At 62.7% G+C, this 23,880-nt stretch overlaps 1 protein-coding gene across 8 annotated transcripts in view; it reads left to right on the top strand.

Annotated features, from left to right (window-relative positions):
- The window catches only part of NAV1 (neuron navigator 1), a gene marked incomplete at its 5' end in the record, with an annotated part of 77,923 nt that overhangs the window by 32,259 nt on the left and 21,784 nt on the right, over window positions 1-23,880 (top strand). For 5 of the 8 annotated variants that reach the window (XM_081114554.1, XM_081114553.1, XM_081114552.1 and 2 more), the window contains 7 exons: window positions 9,891-9,943; window positions 17,136-17,274; window positions 18,132-18,438; window positions 19,299-19,992; window positions 20,704-21,156; window positions 22,190-22,231; window positions 22,434-22,582. In XM_081114554.1, the coding sequence (XP_080970680.1) occupies window positions 9,891-9,943; window positions 17,136-17,274; window positions 18,132-18,438; window positions 19,299-19,992; window positions 20,704-21,156; window positions 22,190-22,231; window positions 22,434-22,582 (1,837 nt within the window). Of the gene's footprint in view, window positions 1-1,370; window positions 1,719-9,890; window positions 9,944-17,135; window positions 17,275-18,131; window positions 18,439-19,298; window positions 19,993-20,703; window positions 21,157-22,189; window positions 22,232-22,433; window positions 22,583-23,880 lie in introns of those variants that run through there. The other 3 variants (XM_081114549.1, XM_081114548.1, XM_081114547.1) reach the window with 1 other exon arrangement.

Below are 23,880 nucleotides of genomic sequence, written 5' to 3'. Positions count from 1 at the left end.
ACTTGGCTCATCATTTTAGAGAGCTGGTGGACGAAATCTATTTTTTTTAATGTGTTTTTATTGATTTCAGAGAGGAAGGGAGACAGGGGGAGAGAGAGGTAGAAACATCAGTGATGAGAGACTCATGGATCGGCTGCCTCCCGCACGCCCCACACCAGGGATCGAGCCCACAACCCGGGCATGCGCCCCGGCCGGGAATCGAACCCTGACCTCCTGGTTCCTAGGTTGACGATGGTCAACCACTGAGCCACACCGGCCGGCCAGGCTGGAATCTTGAGCATCCTCCTCCCCCTCCCGGGAAGGGGCTGGAACGGCGCTGACCAGTGGCCCGCCAGCCCATGCCGGGAAGGCAGAAAGCACCTAGTTGCCAAGAGGGTCACACCCTGGGTGACTCACCCCCCCACCCCCGGGAAGGGCGGCAGCTTCAGCCTCCGGGGGCCACTGACCCTGAGCAGGCAGCCCCCCAAGTTGAGCAGAGCAGCTCGCCCCCAGACAGGCCATGCTGGGGGGAAGGGGGGGAGAGGGAGGGAGGCCAAAGGCTTTTGCACACAGCTGACTGGTGGGGGCGGGGAGGGGGGTGGGGGGAGCGCAGCTCGGGCCTCTGGCTCTGTCTCCCGTTATGGGAAAGGGAACTGAGAGTCCGGGTTGGCTTTCTGTTTGCAAGGACCCAGGGCCACTTCTGCTGTTAGCATAGGTTCCTATTGGTCCCCCAAGGCCCCCTGGGAGAGGTGGCCTGGGCAGGTGGGGGGCTCTGGGGAGCAGGCTGAGGGCTTCCTGGAGGAGGTGGCCTGGGCAGATGGGCAGCTCTGGGAGCAGGCTGAGGGCCTCCCGGAGGAGGTGGCCTGGGGCAGGTGGGGGGCCCTGGGGAGCAGGCTGAAGGCTTCCTGGAGGAGGTGGCCTGGGCAGATGGGCAGCTCTGGGAGCAGGCTGAGGGCCTCCCGGGGGAGGTGGCCTGGGGCAGGCTGAGGGCCTCCCGCAGGAGGTGGCCTGGGGAGCAGGCTGAGGGCCTCCCAGAGGAGGTGGCCTGGGGCAGGTGGGGGGCTCTGGGCGCAGGCTGAGGGCTTCCCGGAGGAGGTGGCCTGGGGAGCAGGCTGAGGGCTTCCCGGAGGAGGTGGCCTGGGCAGGTGGGGGGCTCTGGGCGCAGGCTGAGGGCTTCCCGGAGGAGGTGGCCTGGGGCAGGTGGGGGGCTCTGGGCGCAGGCTGAGGGCCTCCCGGAGGAGGTGGCCTGGGGCAGGTGGGGGGCTCTGGGAGCAGGCTGAGGGCCTCCCAGGGGAGGTGGCCTGGGGAGGTGGGGGGCTCTGGGGAGCAGGCTGAGGGGGGCAATCGGCGGCTGTGCCCCGAGTAAATCCGCGCCCTCTGCCCCCGCCCAGCTCCCTGGAGATGACCTGCTACGACAGTGACGACGCCAACCCCCGCAGCGTGTCCAGCCTCTCCAACCGCTCGTCGCCCCTGTCCTGGCGCTACGGCCAGGCCAGCCCGAGGCTGCAGGCGGGCGACGCGCCCTCGGTGGGCGGGGGCTGCCGCTCGGAGGGGCCGCCAGCCTGGTACACGCACGGGGAGCGGGCCCAGTACTCGCACACCATGCCCATGCGCAGCCCCAGCAAGCTCACCCACGTCTCCCGCCTGGACTCCGAGGACGGCGACCTCAAGTCCGGCTACATGAGCGACAGCGACCTCATGGGCAAGACCCTGACGGAGGACGAGGACATCACCACCGGGTGAGGGCGGGCCTGCTCCGCGGGGGGCGGGCCGGGGAGGGGACACACAGAGGGACCTGTGGGGCGGGATCCCCTGTGTGTCTGCTGGGCTGTGCCAGGGGCCCCGTGCTCTGGTCTTGGTCGCCCCTGAAATGCCCTTGGTCCTCCTTCTAGACTTGGGTGTGGTGGGCAGGGCCAACGTCTCACTGGCCCGGGTGGCTGTCATTCTGTGCGGAACTGGGGGCCGATGCCTCCTCTCATTGGCCCCCGTGGCTGTCAATCTATGGTGTCCCCGCCCTAGTCCTGACCTTGACCTTCAAAAGGCTGGTAGGTGGGAGGGGCCCTGGAAAGAGTGCTGGTCCCAGCTCTTGTGCGTGGACCTTGGGCGACCCCCCTGCCTCCCCGTTTGTGCCAAGAGGGTGATCAGCTCGCATCTGTCTGTCTCGAGAGGCTGCTAAGGGGAGAAAGTGTGTGGGTGGGGGCGGGTGCGAAGCCGGTCGCGGTAGCAGCTGTGCCGCCTCCTCCCGGGTTCCCGGCCCCTGTCCCCGTTTTACCCAGGTCCCCCCCAGGTCCCCCCGCCCCCGTCTGCTCCTCCGCTTCCTTCCTCTGCGGATCGCCCTGTGCCCTCCGGCCCCTGCCTCAGCCTGTAAACCCTCTGCCCGGTCCCTGCCCCACGGGACCCTCAGCTTCTTATCTTTCTTTTTTTTAAATATGTTTTTGTTGATGTCAGAGAGGAAGGGGGGGGAGAGAGAGATAGGAGCATCCATGACGAGAGAGAATCATGGATCGGCCGGCGGCCTCCTGCACGCCCCACACTGGGGACGGAGCCGGCAACCTGGGCCTGTGCCCTGACCGGGAATCGAACTGGGATCTCCTGGTTCATGGGTCGACGCTCAACCACTGAGCCACACCGGCCGGGCTCATCTTATCTTTTTCTGCCCCCGTGGACGGGGAGGGGTTTGTGGAGCCCCTGCCAGGTGGCGACAGCCGGGAGCCAGTGGGGAGGATGGAGAGAAAGAGGTGCCAAGGGACCACACGGGTAGCGGCAGGGACGCCTTCTCCCCAGGAAAACCTCCGAGTTTGCGAGAAGACATCTCGGGCCACCCACCCACCGCTCCCGCCCCGGGAGGGACCAGGAGGGACCAGGCGGGGCCGTCCAGCTGAGCAGGCTGCTCCGAGCAAAACAGCTGACGCATTTGGGGTTGTTTATGGCCTGTAAATCCCAGGCCCCGACCTCAGGCCTCACTCGCACTCGGCTCAGCTGGCCGGCCTGGAGCTGGGGCCCGCGGAGGCCGGCCGCTCCTCCCGTGCTCCGAGGTGGTGCTGGGCAGGAGGGTCCGGGAGGGGCGGCCGGGCTGTTTTCATATTTTCCGAAGTGAGCGGCTTTCATGCGCGTCCTGGCCCGCCCCCTGGGAGCTGTCCAGGTGTCCACGATCCACATAAAAGTTGGCACCGGCCCGCTCCCTGCCCGACACCGTCCGCCGTGGGGACTGCACGTGGTGACGCCGTAGACAACCCCGACTGGGCTGCCGAGTGTCCGAGGTGACAGCTCGGACGCTTTTACCTCTTGAAGAGAGAAGAGGGATTTGTTTTTCTAAAAATAGTTCGGTCTGGAATGTAATCTGAAGGAGATAAGGTGTGGCCCTAGCCAGTTTGGCTCAGTGGACAGAGCGGCGGCCTGCGGACTGCCGGGTCCCGGGTTCGATTCTGATCAAGGGCATGAGCCTCGGTTGCAGGCTCCTCCTCCCCAGCCCGGGCCCTGGTCGGTGCATGTGCTGGAGGCAACCAATCGGAGTGTTTCTATCACATCGCTGCTTCTCTCTGTCTCTCCCTCTCTCTTCCACTGTCTCTAAAAATCAATGGGAACATATCCCCGGGTGAGGATCGGAAAAAAAATAATAATTAAAAAATAATAATAAAGAAGATAAGGTCTGCAGCCATCTGTCCCCCCATCCCAGCACCCAGGTCAGAGTGGGAGGTTCGGCCCCCATGGAGTTGGACGCAGGCATGGGGTCCAGCACCCCATGTGCCCGGAGGGGAAGGGGACCAGCCAGCCCTCCCCGTGCCCTCTCCCTGCGCCGTCTCCCCTGTTCTAACTAGGGGTTACCCCCCCCGAAGTCTCCATGCCTGTCTGTGCACATGGCAGTCTGGGTGGCTGTGCCCCAGCTTCCCAGGGTGAGGGGCAGGGTCCCAGGCTGAGCCAGCTGCAGTACCAACAGGTCGCACACCTCCAGGGGGCGCCACTCACGTTGGTCAGAGTCGTGTGCTCAGCAGCCAAGGGCCACGGGACCTTAGACAAGCCAGCAGGTCCCTTCTCTCTCTCTCTCTCTCTCTCTCTCTTTCTCTCTCTTTTTTTTTTAAATCTTTATTATTGAGCCCTAACTGGTTTGGCTCAGTGCATAGAGCATCGGTCTGCAGACTGAAGGGTCCCGGGTTCGATTCCGGTCAGGTCACAGGCCAGGGTTGTCGACTCGATCCCCAGTAGGGGGCGTGCAGGAGGCAGCCGATCGATGCTTCTCTCTCATCACTGATGTTTCTCTCTCTCTCTCCCCCTCTTCCTTCCTCTCTGAAATCAATAAAAATATATTAAACAAGAAGAAAAAGGGAGAGCTTTGCTGGGTAATCTTGGTTGTAGGTCCTTGCTGTTCATCACTTTGCATATTTCTTGCCACTCCCTGCTGGCCGAGCAGGCACCTCTGGAAGAGGCTGGGGGGCGGGGGTTTGAGGACAGCGGGCTCCGTGGCTCCTCCGGCGGCTCCCTGTTCCGTGTGTGGCTGGATGTCCCTGTCCCCCACCCCCGTTTCCCCCCTCTCCCCGTCTCCCCCGCCCCAGCCTGTCCTCTTGAACTGTGCCTGGGGCTCTGGAGCAGCTGTGATGTGTTTCCTCCTTGGCTCTGAAGTGCCCTGACGTTGAAAAATGTCAAATAAAATAAACCGGAGGCCCCTGCCTTCTCCCAGGCTGGCTCTGTGCCCCCGGAGGCAGGGAGCCCAGGCCTTAAAGGGACGCCGCCCGGCCTTGCAGAGCGGCCGGGGCCTCCGCCGCCCCCTCCTGAGAGGGACCCGACGTGCCCACCCAGCTCCAGCCGCAGGAATCTGCTCGCACGGGCGCTGGGCGTGGGGGTTTGTACCAGGAGAGGGGAGCCCTCTGGCGTCGGACGAGCGGGCAGAGGAGTGTCTTCGGCTTCTGCCCGTGTCTCCTCTTCCCCGGCCGCGCTCTGGGCGGCCCACCGGGGGGCAGCGGGACCAGGCCTGGCTTTGGCGCGGGGAACACGAGGCTCGGGGCGCAGGCGGTGGGGGCCACGCCGGGGAGGCCCCAACGTTCGATTCAGGAAGGAAACAGTTTCTGCCCTTGAACCGAATCAGGTCTAAAAGGAGGTAGATGGCCCGGCCGGCGTGGCTCAGTGGATAGAACGTCGGCCTGGTCCCGGGTTCGATTCCGGTCAAGGGCACATACCCGGGTTTTAGGCTCGATCCCCAATAGGGGGCGTGCAGGAGGCAGCTGATCCATGAGTCTCATCATTGATGTTTCTATCTCTCCCTCTCCATTTCTCTCTGAGATCAATAAAAATATTTAAAAAAAAAAAAAAGAGGGAAGGTAGGAAGGAAAAGGAGGGTGTCGAGTCAGAGAGACTCTCCGCTCTTGAAACACCCCTTCATCCTTAAAACGGAAGAATGACGACACTCCCCAGTCGGTGTGAGGGTGGGGGATTGGGCTGCGTGGTTGCCGCGCCCCTTCGGACCCAGCAGGGCTGGCGGAAGGTGGGGGGGAGCCAGGTATTCCAGAGGGACCCACTGGAGGGATGCTGGCTGCCATGGCAACGGATGCAGGCGGAAGCTGCGTGCGGAGCGCCCCTCCTCCCCGGTGTCCCAGTAACCTACAATCGCGCTGCCAGCCGGGTTGTCGCTGAGTTTGATGACATGCAATTTGGTTGACAGTCAGGCGGGAGGCGTTCGGGAGGCGGAGGAGGCTGCAGAGACGGGTGTGGCCTTCCCCACCCGCCGAGCTCACCTGCCTGCCCGTCCGCCCACTGTCTCTCCTCTCTTCCCCACTCTCTCTAGAAATCAGTGGGAAAATGTCCTCGGGTGAGAACTAACAAAAAACGAAAAATAGGATATCGTGTTGCACACGCTGGGAGCTCAGGAAGTGTCACCCCCCGGAAAACCAAGCCTGTCAAAGTCCTCATGGAGATTGTCTTTCATTTTAAATATTTTTTTTTGTTGGAAATCGACCCGTGAGTGACCTGGGGCCCCAGCTTCTTGTGCTTTCCTGTGTTGGTCTGTTCTTTTATTTATCTATTTTTCTTAATGTGGTTTTATTGATGTCGGAGAGGAAGGGAGAGGGAGAGAGAGAGAGAGAGAAACATCCATGATGAGAGAGAATCATGGATCGGCTGCCTCCTGCACGCCCCACACTGAGGATGGAGCCCGCAACCCGGGCCTGTGCCCTGATTGGGAATCGCACCACGACCTCCTGGTTCATAGGTCGACGCTCAACCCTGAGCCCCGCAGGCCGGGCTGGAGGGGTCTCTCTCGGCCCCTGTCCCTGAGGGGCATCTCCAGGCTGGGACTCAGGGACAGATCTCGGCCCCTGTCCCCGCCCTCTTTCAGCTCCTTTCCCGGCCCCTCTTCTCCTCGTCCCCCTTTCTGCCTCGCCTCCCTCCGCCCCGTGATCTGGCTTCTGTCTCGGCCCCCCTGGGTCTGATGACAGGGCCAGTCCAGGGCGACCCGCCATGTGGACAGGCTCAGGGGTGGGCTTCCCGGGACGCTGAGGCTCTGCTGAGTGTTACTGGAAGGGAAGGGGAGAGCTTATCACGCTGTCAGCAGAAGTCACAGGGTAGAGTAGGTGGTGCTGCCGGCTGCTGGGGAAATCGGGCAGGGAGGGGCCGAGGGACGGGCAGGGCTCTTGGAGATGGGGGTCAGGGGAGGCGTCTCTGCACAGGGCGGCACGTGCAAAGGCCCTGTGGTCAGGATGGGTGCGTATTCCGGGCCCTGCAGGGAGGTCGGCGTGGCTGGAGCCAGGGTTAGGGGACAGGTCAGAAGTGAGGTCGCGGGGGGGGGGGGTGGTGGGGGGGGGGGTCTTGTACTTTCCTTCTGAGCCAGCGGGGAGGCTGTGGGCAGGTTTCAGGGAGGGGAGTGAAGGGGGTGCTCAACCCTGGAGGGCGGGGTAGCTGCTGAGAGGGGCCCTGAGGCTCAAAGGAGACTGTGTTTCTGTTTCGATGCAGAGGTCAGAGAGGCGGGGTTCAGGGGCCCAGAGGTCAGAGACGCAGCTCGGGCATGGAGAGCCTGGAGCAGTGCGCACTGGAGCTGCTCTCAATCGTTGCTTCCGGCCCAGGGACCTGAGCTCAGAGATCACAGACACACGTGCACACACACACACACACACACACACATAGAACAGGCACACCTGTGCACACTCACACACATGCACACACCCACATAGAATAGGCACACCTGTGCACACTCACACACAGGCACACACCCACATAGAACAGGCACACCTGTGCACACTCACACACAGGCACACACCCACATAGAACAGGCACACCTGTGCACACTCACACACAGGCACACACCCACATAGAACAGGCACACCTGTGCACACTCACACACAGGCACACACCCACATAGAACAGGCACACCTGTGCACACTCACACACAGGCACACACCCACATAGAACAGGCACACCTGTGCACACTCACACACAGGCACACACCCACATAGAACAGGCACACCTGTGCACACTCACACATGCACAGACCCACAGAGACACATGCACACCTGTACACACTCACACACAGGCACACACCCACATAGAACAGGCACACCTGTGCACACTCACACATGCACACACCCACATAGACACATGCACACCTGTGCACACGACCACACAGGCACACCTGTGCATACGACTACACGCGCACACACCCACATAGACACATGCACACCCGTGTGCATACTCACATGTGTGCACACACGTGCACACATGTACATGTGCACACAGCCCGGGAGGCCAGCTCAGGGTCCACCCGTCCTTGTTGGAGAAGCAGCCCCCCCTTGTCTCCATCCCCATCTGCCCCGTGTTCTCAGAGCCACACAGAGACCCGAGGCTGGAGGGAGGGCGGGGGTGTTGAGCTGGCCTGAACAGTAGCGCTCTGTCTGGTCCTGGGGTGTCCTCTCTGCCCCGCCCCCCCCCCGCGGGGTGGTGGGGAGGCAGGTCTCCTCAGAGGTTGTGTAAATATTTGCCGAGCAGTAACGCAGCTGGAGCGGCCCCTTCCTCCAGCTGGCCCAGCGGCTCCCAGAGACGCAGCTGGATTAGGGCCGCGCTCTGGGACTGCGCCCCCACCCCCAGCTGTGCCTCCGACCCTCCAAACCTCCTTTCTGAGCCCCAGGCTGGCATGGGAGCGGGTGGTAAGGGCGGGTGGCACTGACCAGTCCAGAGAACGCTGCCCAGGCTGGTTCGAGGCCGTCTCAGTTCAGTGCTTGTGACAGGGTGTGTGGGGGGGGGCGGATGGGGGGCGGCTTTGTAATAATGCCATCGCCGTGTCTCTGTGGCTTAAAGAAATTGTGGGTGTCATCGGTGCACCCTTTCCAAAACTTCCCAGATACTGGGTCCCACTTTTTAAAAATATTTTTATTGATTTCAGAGGGGAAGGGAGAGGGGGATAGAGACCTCCATGATGAGAGAGAATCACGGATCACCCCACACTGGGGCCTGTGCCCTGACCGGGAATCGAACCGTGACCTCCTGGTTCCTAGGTCGACCCTCAACCCCTGAGCCACACCGGCCGGCACGCATCCCTTTCTTCTCGCTCTAACTAAAACCTCGTGGAGGGAGCTTTCCGGGGACATGCCCCCTGGACGGAGGCACAGACCCTCCTGTGTGGTGTGAGCTGTGCTCCCTCCCCCCACGCACATCTGGCGTCCAGTGTCCAGTCCCAGGTGCTCAGGAGGTGGGCAGCGCCCCCCTCCCTGGGTGGGGAGAACAGCCCCCGTGGGTCGCGACCCCTTTGGCAGTCGAACGACCCTTTCACAGGGGTCGCCTACGACCATCCTGCATATCAGATATTTCCATGACGATTCATCACAGTAGCCACATGACAGTGATGAAGTAGCAACAAAAATAGTTTTATGTTTGGGGGTCACAGCATGAGGAACGGTATTGAAAGGGCCAGAAGGTTGAGAACCGCTGCAGCAGGTCAGGCGCTGGGGCGGGACTGGCTCCTGTATTTATTCTGATTAATTTCCGGAGCCTCGCCAAAGCCGGTTTGGTTCAGTGGATAGAGCGTCGGCCTGCGGACTGAGGGGTCCCGGGTTCGATTCCGGTCAAGGGCATGTACGTTGGTTGCGGGCACATCCCCAGTGGGAGGTGTGCAGGAGGCAGCTGATCGATGTTTCTCTCTCATCGATGTTTCTGACTCTCTATCTCTCTCCCTTCCTCTCTGTAAAAAATCAATAAAGTATATTAAAAAATAAAAAAATTTCCGGAGCCTGGAAGGGGACGAGGAGGCAGCTGGGAGGAAGCCCTGGGGGTGGGGTGCGCTCAGGGGCCTCCACCTCTGTGCCCACCCCCCACCCCCACCCCCACCCCCATCCGCGCCCTGGAAATGCCACTGCCCTCGCCCCTCTACCTCTGCAGCCCGGGGCCGCAGCTGGCATCCCAGGGGTTAACCGCGGTAGCCCCGATGGGGGTGGAGGCCCCGCCCAGCGGCACCCCGGCGGCTCCGGGACCCCGCTGCACCCACGGCACCCGGCACCGGAGCATCCGAGCTCCCTGCCTGGCTGCACCCCCGGCTCCCGGTCCCGCCGCACCCCGCCCACAGCTCCTCAGGGCGGAGGCATCCGACCCCCGTTGCACCCCTGATGGTCGAGGGTCCTGGTCCCCCAACCCCGCTGCACCCCAGCTCTCGGGCCCCGCGGATGGCGGCGTCTCTTTGTCTACCTGCCCGGGCGTTAAAGGGCCCGCGCGCCCTGGGCCCGGGGTGGAGTCAGAGGGAAGGCAGCGGGGCGCTGTGGCTTTAAGGGCGGCGGGGCGGGGCGGGGCCGAGGGGGCGGGGCCGGCGAGCTGGGCTTCGGCCTCCGCGTGGCCGGCGCTCACCTCGTCCCCGGCGCGGGCTCGGGCTCCGGCTCCGGCGCGGCGGATCGGGGTTCGGGGTTCGGGGCCGGGCGCCCCCGGGAATGGCCGGAGCCGGGAAGATGCTGCACCTGCCGCCGCCCCGCGCGCGGAGGACCCTGCGCCTCCCCCGCAGGTGAGCCCCGCGCGCCCGCCCGGACCCGGTCGTGGGGTCCGGTTTGCAGCCCCCACCTGCCCCCCCACCCCCCGCGCCACCGCGGCTGCAGCCTGGGGGACGGGGGTCTCCTCTGAGCTGGGGTGTGGGGGGCAGCGGCCTCCAGGTGCGTGCACGCGGCCGGGGCATGTGGGGACGGGGTGGGTGTGTGCGGGGTCCGGGCGATCGGGGAGCGGGAAGGCGGGGCGCTGGGACCCCCCAGAGACGGGGACGGAGCCGAGACAATAGCAGAAGTTGATTGAACTTGGATGGTCGCTGGCCGTACGGAGGGGGGGGCGGGGGTGCTGGGGACCCGGGAGCTGCAGGGGGGCGTGCAGCCCCTGACCCCGGAAGCGCTGGGTGCCTCCTGGGCTGAACCGAGGAGGTGGGGGGAGAAGGGGGGACCTGAGGGGCGTGGTGTGGGGTTTGTGACCCCACCCCCGGCTCAATCCTTCTGGGAAGGGGTTGGGGGACCTGGGGAGGGGGGTGCCCTGGGGGGACTTGGCACAAGGCCCCCCATGGAGTAGGGGGGTGAGCGGATTAGGGGCCCCTGCACCCCGAGAAAGGGGGCTGTGGCTGCCTGGTTTTTCTGGGAGCTTCCTGGCATCCCAGCGCCCACACCCCCTCCTCCTGCCTGGGTCTGCCCGGCCTGAGGCTGCGGGAAGTTGGGTGAGGGGGTGCATGGGGCTTCAGCCACTCACACCTCAGGAGCCCCGGCTTGCACCCCGCAGCCTGCTCCTGGCTTCCTCGGAGGGGGCCCAGGGCTCTCCCAGGCCTAGCCTCGGAGCAGGAACCGTGGGCCCGGCCCGGGGGTGGGGGTGGGGTGGGGGGGGAGTCCTGCTGGCCCCACACTATCCGTCCCCGCCCAGTAGGACAGTCCCCACCCAGTAGGACAGACGGCAACACCCTCTGTGTTTCTGTTTCGTTAAGCCTCACCCCGGGATATTTGGGATATTTCTGAGTTGGTTTTTAGAGAGAGTGGAAGGGAGGGGGAGAGAGAAAGAGAGAAACCTCCATGTGAGAGAGACACATCCATTAGTTGCCTCCCACGTGCACCCCAACCTGGGGGGCTGGGGATGGAGCCTGCCACCGCAGGACGTGCCCTTGACCGGAATCGAACCTGGGACCCTTCCGTCCTCAGGCCGATGCTCTGTCCACTGAGCCACACTGGCTAGGGCTGCGTGCGGCCCTCTCTGGATTGGCATGTGGGACCCTTGGAGTCATGCTGGGATGTCTTCGGGAGGAACCAGTGTATGGACCGAGAATAGATTTATTTCGGGACTTTGGGGCGGGGACGGGGCGGGGGGGGGGGGGGGGGGGACGGACGACGCTGTCTTTTAGTGAGATCCCGGGCTGAGCCCTGAGTCAGCCGGCCTTGGAGGAGGTGGAGACCTCCCCACTTCTGCAGCCAGAACCTCCTTCAGATCAAACTGGGGGTGCCCTAGGAAAGATACAATGGGTTCTATACCCCCTGCTCTCCCTGCCCCCCACCCCCCACCCCATCACACCTTCCTTCCCGCACAGCCTGGTCTAGGTCGTACCACCATTTCTGTTGAATGGGTTTCTCCCCGCCCCGCCCCACCCCTCCCCACCCCAGGAGACCCAGGCTTTGCACCTGGAGCTCAGTGCCTGTCCTGGGGCCACCGCGGTTGCCTACTCACCCAGCTCCTTACCAGAAACAGGCTCCTGGGCAGGTGCGCCCAGGTGGGGACCTGCCTGCTGGAGCCCAGGGACCGGGTGCAGCCAATTTCACCTACCCTGCTGGCCGCCTGTGGGGTGGGGCCCTGTGGGTGGGGCCGGCCGCCTGTGGTTTCCCTTTCTTCCAGACCGGATGCTCAGGATTGCTGGCAGGCGGCAGGGATGTTGTTAAAGTGGAGGTCAGCCCTCCATGGCCCGAGGTGACTATAAAATGTTATGGCCCTGGCTTCAGGCCTCAGAGAGGCTGGCGGAAGGCTCAGCCCAGGCCTTGGCTCTGGGGGCAGTTCTAAACCTTCCTGGTGAAAAGGATGTTTGGGGCCCACAGGGGGGAGGGGGGGATCAAAGAGACCCTCTCCCTGTAGGCGGGGGCTTCCTTTCAGCGCCCCAGGAGGCCGCTGGAGGTGTGAGGGGTCAGGGCGGATGGCTTCATTGCCCCCCAGTATCTCCGTGACCAGCTTCGGATGAGCTGAGCTGGGACCAGCCCTCGGTCCCTCCATTCGCTGGAGGTAGCTACTTCCCGCACCCCCACCCCCCACGCCTGGGACTTCTGCACCCTTCCCGTCCTGTCCTTTCCCGGGAGGCTGGCTCTAGAGTCTAGAGCAGCGGTTCTCAACCTGTGGGTCGTGACCCCTTTGGGGGTCGAACGACCCTTTCACGGGGGTCGCCTAAGACCATCGGAAAACACGTATATAATTACATATTGTTTTTGTAATTCTTCACTGTGCTTTAATGATGTTCCATGTGTAACAATGAAATCGGGGGTCACCACAACACGAGGAACTGTATGTATGAAAGGGTCGCAGCATCAGGAAGGTTGAGAACCACTGAGCTAGAGGCACCGGCTCATGTGCCTCTGGTCTGGTCGCCCCTGGAGACCCCTCTCTTCTCCTGCAGCCTCCCGTGTCCTTCAGACAGGAAACTGGGGGTGCTCATCCCACAGAGACCCCCGGGGCAGAGGGCTCCAGCCCCGGCCAGCAGCGGCCTGTGATAGGACCAGAGGCTGGGACAGCAGCGCCAACGAGCGGCTTCCCGCCTGTCTTACAGGACATCCCGCCCAGGTTGCCGGGACCACAGGTACCCGGAGCCGTGTCCCTGCCGGCTCTTTGGCTCCGGTCCGCTCGTAGCTCCTGAAATAGAGCAGCTGCGTGGGTAAAGCAGGACCCGTGCTCACACACACACACACACACACACACACACACACACACACACGCCTGACGCTCTCATTCCCCAGGCTTGGCACGTCGGCCGGGGCTTATTTTAAATCCTCCTCGAGGACCCTCCTGGACGACCGGGGTTTGGGCCTGCGGATCCGCCGACTGCGTGATGTTTAAAAATAGGTTTTCAGCGGCTTCCACGCGGAAGCCGAGGGGGGCGCCGCCAGGCCCCTTCTAAGCCGGGGAGGGTTAGGAGCGCAGACTGACGGACGGGGAGACATGTTTGTGCTGCTGTCTGTAGCCTGAGGCACCTTCCCCAGAAACAAGACCCGTCGGATTTTGATAAACTTTCTCTTTTATTTTCATTTCAGTCTTCCTTTTTTTAAAAAAAACTTTTTTAAGGATTAGGCCAAAAGCCCCACACTGATTGTCAAGCCTTAGAACCGAGGTTTCCACGCAGCGTCGCCCAGCATCGGTTCCTAGCCCCCCCCCCCCCCCCCCCCGCCCCCTCCATAGGTACCTCTCTCCAGATAACAAAGACGCCCTCCCTCCCAGCCTGGGGGAGGGGAGGGGACCGGACGGGCGGAGCTTGGGGAAGGGTTGGTGTCCTGTGGGGTAGGACAGACTTTTTTTGTCTTTTTATTTGTGTCTGTATTTGCTTTTATTCGTGAATGCACTTATTTACTTATTTTTGTTCATTCTCACCCGAGGATATTTTTTTTCCCCCTCAAATGATTTTTCAGAGAGAGTGGAAGGGAGGGGGAAAGACAGAGAGAGAGAGACACATCGATGGGTTGCCTGACCCGGGCCAGGGATCGAGCCTGCACCCGACGTACGTGCCCTTGACCGGCATCGAACCCTGGACCCTTCAGTCCACAGGCCGGTGCTCTATCCACTGAGCCACACCGGCGGGGCGGCCCACATCTGTTTGGTTCCCTGTTAATTTTTTTCCCTCCATTCGTCCTTCAGTGGCCGGGATGTTGTGCCTGGGGCAGGGAGGGTTTTGTTTTTTGTGGGGTTTTTTGTTTTGTTTTTTCGGTTGTGTTTTTTTTTTTTACCTTGAACACCTGCACGGCGTTTGTTTTTTCTAAGATCTTTCCCGGCTGCCACTCAGGGGCTCAGAGCTAAGACGCCTTTTTGTTCTCCTCCTTTCTGTTCGAGGCTTTGGAATGGGTGGGAGATGGGCTCAAGCTCCGCTGCATGGGAGGCTCCCCGTAAAAGAGAGAGAGAGAGAGAGAGAGAGAGAGAGAGAGAGAGAGAGGTCTTTTACCAGGCAGAGCGGGTTTTCCCCGCGGAGGCCGACCTTTGACCCCACGTACAATGTCCTATTCAGCCCTCGGTGCTCTGGAGCGAAAACCTTCGGCCTCACGGGGCCATGTCGGGGAGAGGAAGCCATCCATGAACGAAGGACTTGAGATCAGAAGGCGGTTACTTTTGAGATGAAGAGGAAGGCGCAAGGCGTCTGTAAAATGGACACGGTTGTCCCCCCAGACCAGGTCACTGACCCGGCCCCCGGCCCCCGTGGTGAGCGCGAGTCCACCTTCCTCAAAGCCTGGATCAAAGGGACAAGCAGACTCCCGTTCGGTGCGATTTCTTTCTCTTTTTACTTTTTATTGATTTCGGAGAGGAAGGCAGAGAGAGGGAGAGAGAGAGAGAAACGTCCGTGATGAGAGGGAATCATGGATCGGCCGCCTCCTGCACGCCCCCGACCGGGGGTCGAGACCAAAACCCCGGGCCTGTGCCCCGACCGGGAATCGAACCCTGACCTCCTGGTTCCTAGGTCGACGTTCAACCACTGAGCCACCCCGGCCGGGCATGAGCGATCTTATTCTGAGGGCTTCGGGGATGTAAGCGTTTACGGGCCGGTTGGCAAGAAAGAAAACTCAGGATTCACACTCAGGATTCATACGACAGAGTGCTGGGGTGAACCGATGATAGGGCTGCCTCCCCCACCCCCACCCCCACCCCTTGCTCTCTAGAAACGTAAGGGAGGACCGAGCCTCGGGCGTTTAATTGTGAGGTTGGTGGAGAGGGAGACAGAGGCGAGGAAGGGCAACGTCCTGGTGTGGCTGACACGGAAAGACCCTCCCCCGGCCTGCGCTCCGCGTGCCGGTCCTGGGAGCCGTCCCTGCTGCCTCTGGTGACTCGCACCCCCCCCCCCCCCGCCTCTCCCCTCTCCCCCCCGCCCCCCTCCGTGAAGCTATACTCTCAGAGGCCGCCATAATTGACATGTCGGGGCCTATTATTAACGGCTAGGCTTGTGCTGTTATTGGAAATCTTTACATCAGGAAAGAATGTAGGGGCTGTTTTTTTCCGGGGGTGGGGTGGGGGTGGGGGTGGGAGGGGGATGGTGGAGGAGGGAGGTTCGAATGCGAGGTGACCTGCTATAGTGTCCCGGGTCTGGCTGGGGTCGGTGGCTGGATGAGCCACCGCATTGGCCCCAGCGAAGAGAGCTCGCGCGGCCGCCTGCCACTGTCTCCCCCCGCCGTGAGCTCGGTCAGAGCGGAAGACGATCACGGAAATGCTGTTAAAGTTGTCCGTTTGCGCCCGGCCGGCGGGGCTCAGTGGTGGAGCATCCACATGTCGACCTGTGAGCCAGGAGGTCGGGGTTCGATTCCCCGTCGGGGCACAGGCCCGGGTTGCGGGCTCCATCCCCAGTGTGGGGCGTGCGGGAGGCAGCCGGTCCATGATTCCCTCTCATTGTGGATGTTTCTATCTCTCTCTCCCTTCCTCTCTGAAATCAATAAAATATATTTTTTTAAAAAAAAAAAGGGGGGGGAAAGGCGAGGAAAGAGCCTGCTTCCCTCCCTCCCCCTGTGAGAGGCGAGGAGGGGCGGGCGGAGGGGCCTCTGAAACCGGAGAGAAGGCAAACAAGCGGGCGCCGAGTCAGCATTCCTCGCCCACAGTTGGTCCTAATTACGGAGACGGGGCCTGGGCTCGGGCTCTGCTTTTTCTCTCGTCCGTCCGTCTGTCCGTCCTGCCGCAGCTCGGAAACAGCCTCTCGCGTCTCCGGCGGCCTTGCCTCTCCGTCCGCGCCCACCACCCTGCAGTCACCCTTCCCCACATCGAGGTCCCAGTGAGCCGCGCGGGTGCCGTTGATACGGTCGCCTCCACCGGGTCCGTGAAGCGCGGGCTGAGCCGTCGGGGGTCTTGTTTCGTTAGAGGAGGAGCACGCGGCCCCGTGCCAGGGTGCGGAGCCGCGGGTCTCCAGGTCCTGCCCCCCCCCCAGGGTCAGCGTCCTGGTTACTGACTCACCGGGCGTCTGTGTTCCAGACACGAGGAGGCGGACTCCGTGTCCGAGCCTGACCCCCGAGAGCCTGGGGAGGCGGCAGGATTTTCCCCCCTGTGGTCACGGCGAGTCCGCCCTGCCCGCCAGCGCGCCCGCACCCCGGGCCATTCACGCCTGTGGAATGGCTGGCCCTGACCCATGGGGAGGGGACCGCGTGAGAGAAGCCTGGGAGGGTGGCCAGTGCTAGCCACCAGCCGCCTGAGCGTCCCTGCCGCTCCCAGCGGGGAGGGTGTGCCTACCCCGGGCCTGGCCATGTGTCTGCGTGGACACAGACAGGGCCGCGTCCAGATGCGCCGGCCTCCGCACAGCCCTGTGCACGCCCTGCAGAGGAGAGGGGTGCCCTGGTGTGTCCCCAAGACTGGGGCATCAGTGCCAGGAGGCGGGGGAGAGTGCAAGAGGCAGTGGAGGTTTCAGGAATTAGCGCCGGAGGTTAACTTAATGAAAAGAGTAGAGGACGCCCTGGCCGGGGTGGCTCAGTGGATAGACCGTCGGCCTAGGAACCAGGAGGTCACGGTTGGATTCCCGGTCAGGGCACATGCCCAGATTGTGGGCTCGATCCCCTGTGTGGGGCGTGCAGGAGGCAGCCGATCCATGATGCTCTCTCATCATTGATGTTTCTCTATCTGTCTCTCTCCCTCTCCCTTCCTCTTGGAAATCAATTTAAAAAAACAAGAATGGAGGCTGTTTGCAGGGAGCAGGGGTTGGCTTGTATAATGAGGTTGATCCCCGTGCGCCTCTCTGTTGAGGAATAGAACGGCTGCTTTTGCCAGAACAGACCGTCGTCGGCTGCGTTTACAGAAAAGCGTCGCCGAATTACGAGGCCTGCAAACCCAGGCCTAACCCCCAAGCTTTCTCTCCGTCTGTGCGTGCAAACCCTACGTCCTGCTTCTCTCCTGGGCTGCTGACCCCTCTCCCCGGCCACTGACCTCTCTCCCTGGCCGTTGACCTCTCTCTCTCCAGCCGTTGACCTCTCTCTCTCCGGCCGTTGACCTCTCTCTCTCCCTGGCCGTTGACCCCTCTCTCCCCCCTGCAGCTGGGATGAGAGCAGCTCGATCAGCAGCGGGCTCAGCGATGCCTCCGACAACCTCAGCTCGGAGGAGTTCAACGCCAGCTCCTCGCTCAACTCCCTCCCGACGACCCCCACGGCCTCGCGTAGGAGCTCCACCATCGTGGTGCGTGAGTTTGCAGACCCCCGGCCCCGCACCTCAGGGAGAGCAGCCGGGGCCGAGGCCGGGGCAGGTGTGCACACGCCCCCGCCCGCCTCGTGGGGCTGGGTCCCAGACGCCCCGGCCACGCCCTTTGCGAGCTGGCAGGGGGAAAGCCCAGGTTCCCACGCGGTCACCGGAGACGTCAGCTGCTGGGGGAGCCGGGCCCGTAGGCCGTGCCCGCACCAACGTGGAGCTATTCCAACCCTAGAGGAAAAGAAATCAGCTGGTTGAGCCTCGACCTATGAACCAGGAGGTCAGGGTTCGATTCCTGGTCAGGGCACAGGCCCGGGTTGCGGGCTCCATCCCCAATGGAGGGGCGTGCAGGAGGCAGCCGGTCCGTGATTCTCTCTCATCATGGATGTGTCTTCTTTATTTTTGTTCATCCTCCCCCGAGGATATTTCCCCATTGATTTTTAGAGAGAGTGGAAGGGAGAAGGAAAGACAGAGAGAAACATCGATGTGAGAGAGACACATCGAAGGATGGCCTCCTGCACGCGCCCAACCAGGGCCTGGGCTGGGGAGGAGCCTGCAACCAAGGCCCTTGACCGGGATCGAACCCGGGACCCTTTGGTCTGCAGGCCGACGCTCTATCCACTGAGCCACACCGGCCAGGGCTCATCTTTTAAAGAAATGGGACGCGTGGGATGTCTTCTGCCGGACTCCCCGGTGTGGGTGGGCACCCTGGGTGGACGTCAGCCTCCGCCGGGAGGAGCAGGGCGCCCCCCCCCAAGCAGCCATAGGGGTCCCCGTGGCCACCCACCCTGGAGTCCACCCTCCGTCCCCTGACGCGCGTCCCGCCAACACCGTCCTCTCCTGGGCAGCTGCGCACGGACTCGGAGAAGCGCTCCCTGGCGGAGAGCGGGCTGAGCTGGTTCAGCGAGTCGGAGGAGAAGGCCCCCCGCAAGCTGGACTACGACAGCGGGAGCCTGAAGATGGAGTCGGGCAGCTCCAAGTGGCGCCGGGAGCGGCCCGAGGGCGGCGGGGGCGGCGACGACGCGGCCAAGGTCGCGGAGCTGAAGAAGCCCATCAGCCTGGGCCACGCCGGGTCCCTGAAGAAGGGCAAGACGCCGCCCGTGGCCGTCACGTCCCCCATCACCCACACGGCCCAGAGCGCCCTCAAGGTGGCGGGTAAGCCGGGGGCGGGGGGGTAAGCCGGGGGCGGCGGGTGCAGGGGGTCAGGCCTGTCTCTATGGGGCTCCCCCCTCAGCGGTGGCCGGCCCCCGGGATGTGGGTTGGGTTCCCGGTCCAGGGCACAGGGCTTGGTCGCAGGTTCAGCCGCCAGCCCTGGTCGGGGTGTGAGCGGGAGGCGACCAGTCGGTGTCTCTCTCTCTCCGTCTCTCCCTCTAAAACATCAACGGAAAAAAAATACTCTTCCTCACTCCTTGGGTGAGAATTAAAATAAATACATGATAATAGAGCAGGGATGTTCCTTTATTTTTTTTTAATATATTTTATTGATTTTTTTACAGAGAGGAAGGAAGAGAGATAGAGAGTTAGAAACATCGATGAGAGAGAAACATCGATCAGCTGCCTCCTGCACATCTCCTACTGGGGATGTGCCCGCAACCCAGGTACATGCCCCTGACCCGAATCGAACCCAGGACCTTTCAGTCTGCAGGCCGATGCTCTATCCACCGAGCCAAACCGGTTTTGGCAAGGGATGTTCCTTTAAAAAGAGAAAGAAGCCCTGGCCAGTTTGGCGAAGTGGATAGAGCGTCGTCGGCCTGCGGACTGAAGGGTCTCGAGTTCGATTCCCGGGCAGGGCCCAGGCCCGGGTGGCGGGCTCCATCCCCAGTGGGGGGCGTGCAGGAGGCCGCCGGTCCATGATTCTCTCTCCTCATGGATGTTTCTCTCTCTCTCTCCCTCTCCCTTCCTCTCTGAAATCAATAAAAATGTATTTAGTTGTGTTTTTTTTTTTAAAAAAAAAAAGCATGTTTGTGTTGTTGACCGATCCCACCTACTCTCACCTCACCTCCTGCCTCTCCCAGGCAAACCGGACGGCAAGGCTGCGGACAAGGCCAAGCTGGCCGTGAGGAACACCGGCCTGCAGCGCTCCTCCTCGGACGCGGGCCGGGACCGCCTGGCTGACGCCAAGAAGCCGCCCTCGGGCATCGCCCGGCCCTCCGCCTCGGGCTCTTTCGGCTACAAGAAGCCTCCGCCCGCCACGGGCACGGCCACGGTCATGCAGACGGGCGGCTCCGCCACGCTCGGCAAGATCCAGAAGTCCTCGGGCATCCCCGTGAAACCCGTGGGCGGGCGCAAGACCAGCTTGGACGTGTCCAACGGCCCCGAGCCCGGCTTCCTGGCGCCCGGCGCCCGCTCCGCCATCCAGTACCGCAGCCTGCCCCGGCCCGCCAAGTCCAGCGCCATGAGCGTGACCGGGGGCCGGGCCGGGCCCCGCCCCGTCAGCAGCAGCATCGACCCCAGCCTGCTCAGCGCCAAGCAGCCCGGCCTCGTGCCCTCCCGCCTGAAGGAGCCGACCAAGGTGGCCGGCGGGCGGGCCGTGCCAGCCCCGGTCAACCAGACCGACCGGGAGAAGGAGAAGGCCAAGGCCAAGGCCGTGGCCCTGGACGCAGACAGCATCTCCCTGAAGAGCATCGGGTCCCCGGAGACGACGCCCAAGAACCAGGCCAGCCTCCCGCCGGCCGCCAAGCTGGCCGAGCTGCCGCCCACCCCCGTCAGGTACCTGCCCGGCCAGCCGGCGGCCGCCCCTGTCTGTCCATCTGCTCCGACTCGGTCACAGATCCCCGCACGCCCTGGGCTGGGAGGCCTGGCCTGGCCGCTGTGCTCTGGGTTAGGGTTAGGGTTAGGGTCCCGGCCTCTCCACCACTCCCTGCATCCCAGTTCCTTCTCCCTCGTCCAAAGCTGCCTTCAGAGTTCCTTGTTGGTGCTGCTCCCCGCGTCTGTCTCCAGCACCTGGGCGGGTGGTTTCAACACATTTATTCACAGTCATCGCACACCTGTGCTGTCCCCACTCTAAGACTCGAAGGGGCCCGGCTGGTGTGGCTCAGTGGTTGAGATTCAACCTGTGAACCAGGAGGTCAGGGTTCGATTCCCGAACAGGACACAGGCCCGGGTTGCGGGCTCGATCCCCAGTGGGGGGCGTGCAGGAGGCAGCCGATCCGTGATTCTCTCTCATCATGGATGTTTCTCTTTCTCTCCCTTCCTCCGAAGTCAATAAAAATATACTTAAAAAAGGAAAAAAGGACTCGAGGGGATCCCAAGCCAGATACCGGGGTTCCTTCTGGCCTCTGTCTCTGGGATAAGCCCCTGGACTCAGCACGAAGCCAGAAAGGAAGGAATCCGGACGGGGCTTGTTCCCCAGGATCTTGTCCGCCTCTGGCTTCTCTGACTCCTTTATGCCAAACACTCCGTTTCATCTTCCCGCCTCAGGGCCGCCGTGAAGAGCTTTGTCAAGCCGCCCTCGCTGGCCAACCTCGACAAGGTCAACTCCAACAGCCTGGACCTGCCGCCGGCCGGCGACGCCCTCGCCCCGAAGCTCCCGGAGCTGCACGCGGCCAGCGCGGCCGCCGGGGGCCCCCTCCCGTCCTGCTTCACCCCCAGCCCGGCCCCCATCCTCAACATCAACTCCGCCAGCTTCTCCCAGGGCCTGGAGCTCATGAGCGCCTTCAGCGTCCCCAAGGAGCCCCGCATGTACCCCAAACTCTCCGGCCTGCACAGGAGCATGGAGTCCCTCCAGATGCCCATGAGCCTGCCTGGCGCCTTCGCCAGCGGCGCCCCCAGCCCCGCTCCGGCCGTGCCCCCGGCTGCGCCCCCGGAGGAGGAGGAGGAGGAGGCGGAGGAGCTGGCCTGGAGCGGGAGTCCCCGTGCCGGGCAGGTGGACAGGTGGGTGGACAGGGGCAGAGCTCGGTCTGAATCCGTCCTGAGTCCCAGCTGTCCGCGGGGAGGTCTCCTGGACGGTGGCCCCTTGGCCACTTTCAATTTTTTTTTTTTTTAATATATTTGTACTGATTTCAGAGAAGAAGCGGGAGGCAGAGAGAGTAAGAAGCATCAAGGATGAGAGAGGATCATGGATCGGCTGCCTCCTGCACGCCCCTCACTGGGGATCGAGCCTGCAACCCGGGCCTGTGCCCCGACCGGGAATGGAACCGTGACCTCCTGGTTCCTAGGTCAACGCTCAACCACTGAGCCACGCTGCCCCGGCTGGAATGTGTGTGTTTTTAACCGACATTAAGTAATGTCACCTGCTTCCCCAATCTGTGAAATAGGAAGGACGCTGTTTGGTTTTTAAATGAGTGTCTTATCGAGAGGGAGACCGGTGCACCCAGACCTCGGATGACTTAACCCAGATCGCCTCGCGAGCCCTGTCGGGTGTAGGTCAGGGTTAGAGTCTCGGCACGAGGACTGAGGGTCGTGGGTTCGATTCCCGGTCAAGGGCATGTGCCTCGGTCGCCGTTTCCCCGGGACCCTTGCGGGAGGCAGCCAATCGATGTGTGTCTCTCCCGTTGATACCTCCCTCTTCCCCTCCCTCTCTCTCTCCCCCTGCCTCCTCCTTTTCTTTAAAAAAAAAAAAATCACATAGTTAGCTTGACCTGTCACCAGCAATCCTTTGCTTTCGATGACATCATTTCTATGACATCATTTCTATGACATCATTTCTATGACATCATGGCCTGGTTTCATCCACCATAGCGTGACCTTCTCTGTAGCTCCCACACCCTGCTTTCTGATCAGGGGAAAGCATTGAACAGTTGAGATGAATTTCTCATCTGGGGTGTTGGGGGGGGGCGTCTTCCATTGTTTGTGGAGATAGTGGGGCCGACAGTCTGATTATCTGCGATCAAGTCCCTCGAACCCAGGGCCCCGGACTCAGGCCTCTCCGAGGGGCCCACACGCTTCTCTTGCTCTTCCTCCACAGTGGCCAGCGGGATCGGAACACGCTGCCCAAGAAGGGGCTCAGGTAACTCTGCCGCCTGCCCCCCACCCCCCGGGCTCCTGAGGGCCTGCGGAGCTCGCCCAGTCACCCCCGCTGTGGTTCCCTCCTCGGGGCCCCTCCCTGCTCCCCTTTCCCCTCATCCTGCCTCGGGGCCTCCACGCCAGCCCCCCCTGACCCCGCTTTGCCGTCTCCCAAACCGAGTCCCGCTGCCTCGTCCGTCCGACAGGTACCAGCTCCAGTCCCAGGAGGAGCCCAAGGAGAGGAGACACTCCCACACCATCGGGGGGCTGCCCGAGCCCGAGAACCAGCCCGAACTGCCGTCGCCTCCCGCGCTGCCCCTGTCCCTCAGCGCCAAGGGCCAGCTCGCCAACGTCGGTCAGTGTCGCAGCCTCGCACCCGGCACGGGGTGGGGGGGGCGGGGTGGTGGCACGGGTCGCCGCGAGGTGCCTGAGTCTACTCACCCAAAATGAGACGGAGACGAAGTCTGTAAGATCCCGACCGGCAGGCTGCCCCTGGGCAGGTGCTGTGCATCCTCGTAGCTTCGGGGCCTGAACGAAGGCAGGGAAGCCTCAGACCCCGGTGTGGCAGCCACTGCCAGGGCAGAGCCCACACCCAGGTGTCATCCCTGGGCTGCAGGGAGGAAGGAGGGACGGCCGGCTGACGGCCAAGAACGGGATCTGCCTCCAAACCCGGAGAAGCCCAGGGTCCCTCTCCACCTGGGCTGGCCCAGCACCGTCCCTGCCCTGAGGGCATAGCCTCTGACCCCCTAGTCCCGTGGTCGGCAAACCGCGGCTCTGGAGCCACATGTGGCTCTTTGGCCCCTTGAGTGCGGCTCTTCCACAAAATACCACGTGCGGGCGCGCACGTACAGTGAGATTGAAACTTCCTGGCCCATGCGCAGAAGTCGGTATTTTGTGGAAGAGCCGCACTCAAGGGGCCAAAGAGCCACATGTGGCTCCAGAGCCGCGGTTTGCCGGCCACTGTCCTGGTTCATAGGTCAACGCTCAGGCACTGAACCACGCCGGCCGGCCGGGCAAGAAGGAAGGGTTCTGATTCAGAGATGGGGCAGGATGACCCCTGGAGGGCGGGGCTGGCTCATGTTCTGTCTGTACCTGGGGCCACACAGGGAAACTGGGTTTACGCTGCTGGCCGAGGGGCGGGGCTGGGCAGCCATCGGTTCGCAGTCGCGGGGTCAGGCGATGTGCAGTCCTACTGTGCGATGTGCAGTCCTACTGTGCGTGGATCCGTGTGCAGGGGCGGCTGTCCACCTGCAGGGGGCACAGGAGAACCCGAGGGCGTGGGCAGGGGGCTCCATGTGGGGTAAGCCCTGAGGCTGTGGCCCCAGCAGGGGCAGCAGGGAGCAGGCCCCACCCGCCCTGACGTGCACCTGCTCCCACGGGCGACGTCTCGCGGGGGATGCTGGGCAGGGAGGCCAGGCTTCTGGCCACTTGAGCGTGAAGGTGACCTAGGCCTTCGCAGGGAGAGTCCGAGGCCCCGTCCGGTCGCGTCCACGGCCCCCCTGGCTGAGCCCCTTCTGCAGCCGGCTCTTTGCATCTCTCAGATCTGAGTCTTCTTGGTCTGGTCTCCGTCCTTGCAGCCGCCTGTGTTTTTTTGTTTTGTTTTGTTTTGTTTCGTTTTTCAGAGGAAGGGAGAGGGAGAGAGAGAGAAACATC

The sequence above is a fragment of the Myotis nattereri genome (genome assembly GCF_964212035.1).
Source record: "Myotis nattereri genome assembly, chromosome: 20".
In the NCBI taxonomy this organism is placed as follows: domain Eukaryota; kingdom Metazoa; phylum Chordata; class Mammalia; order Chiroptera; family Vespertilionidae; genus Myotis; species Myotis nattereri.
This window is presented reverse-complemented; position numbering and strand designations above follow the sequence as displayed.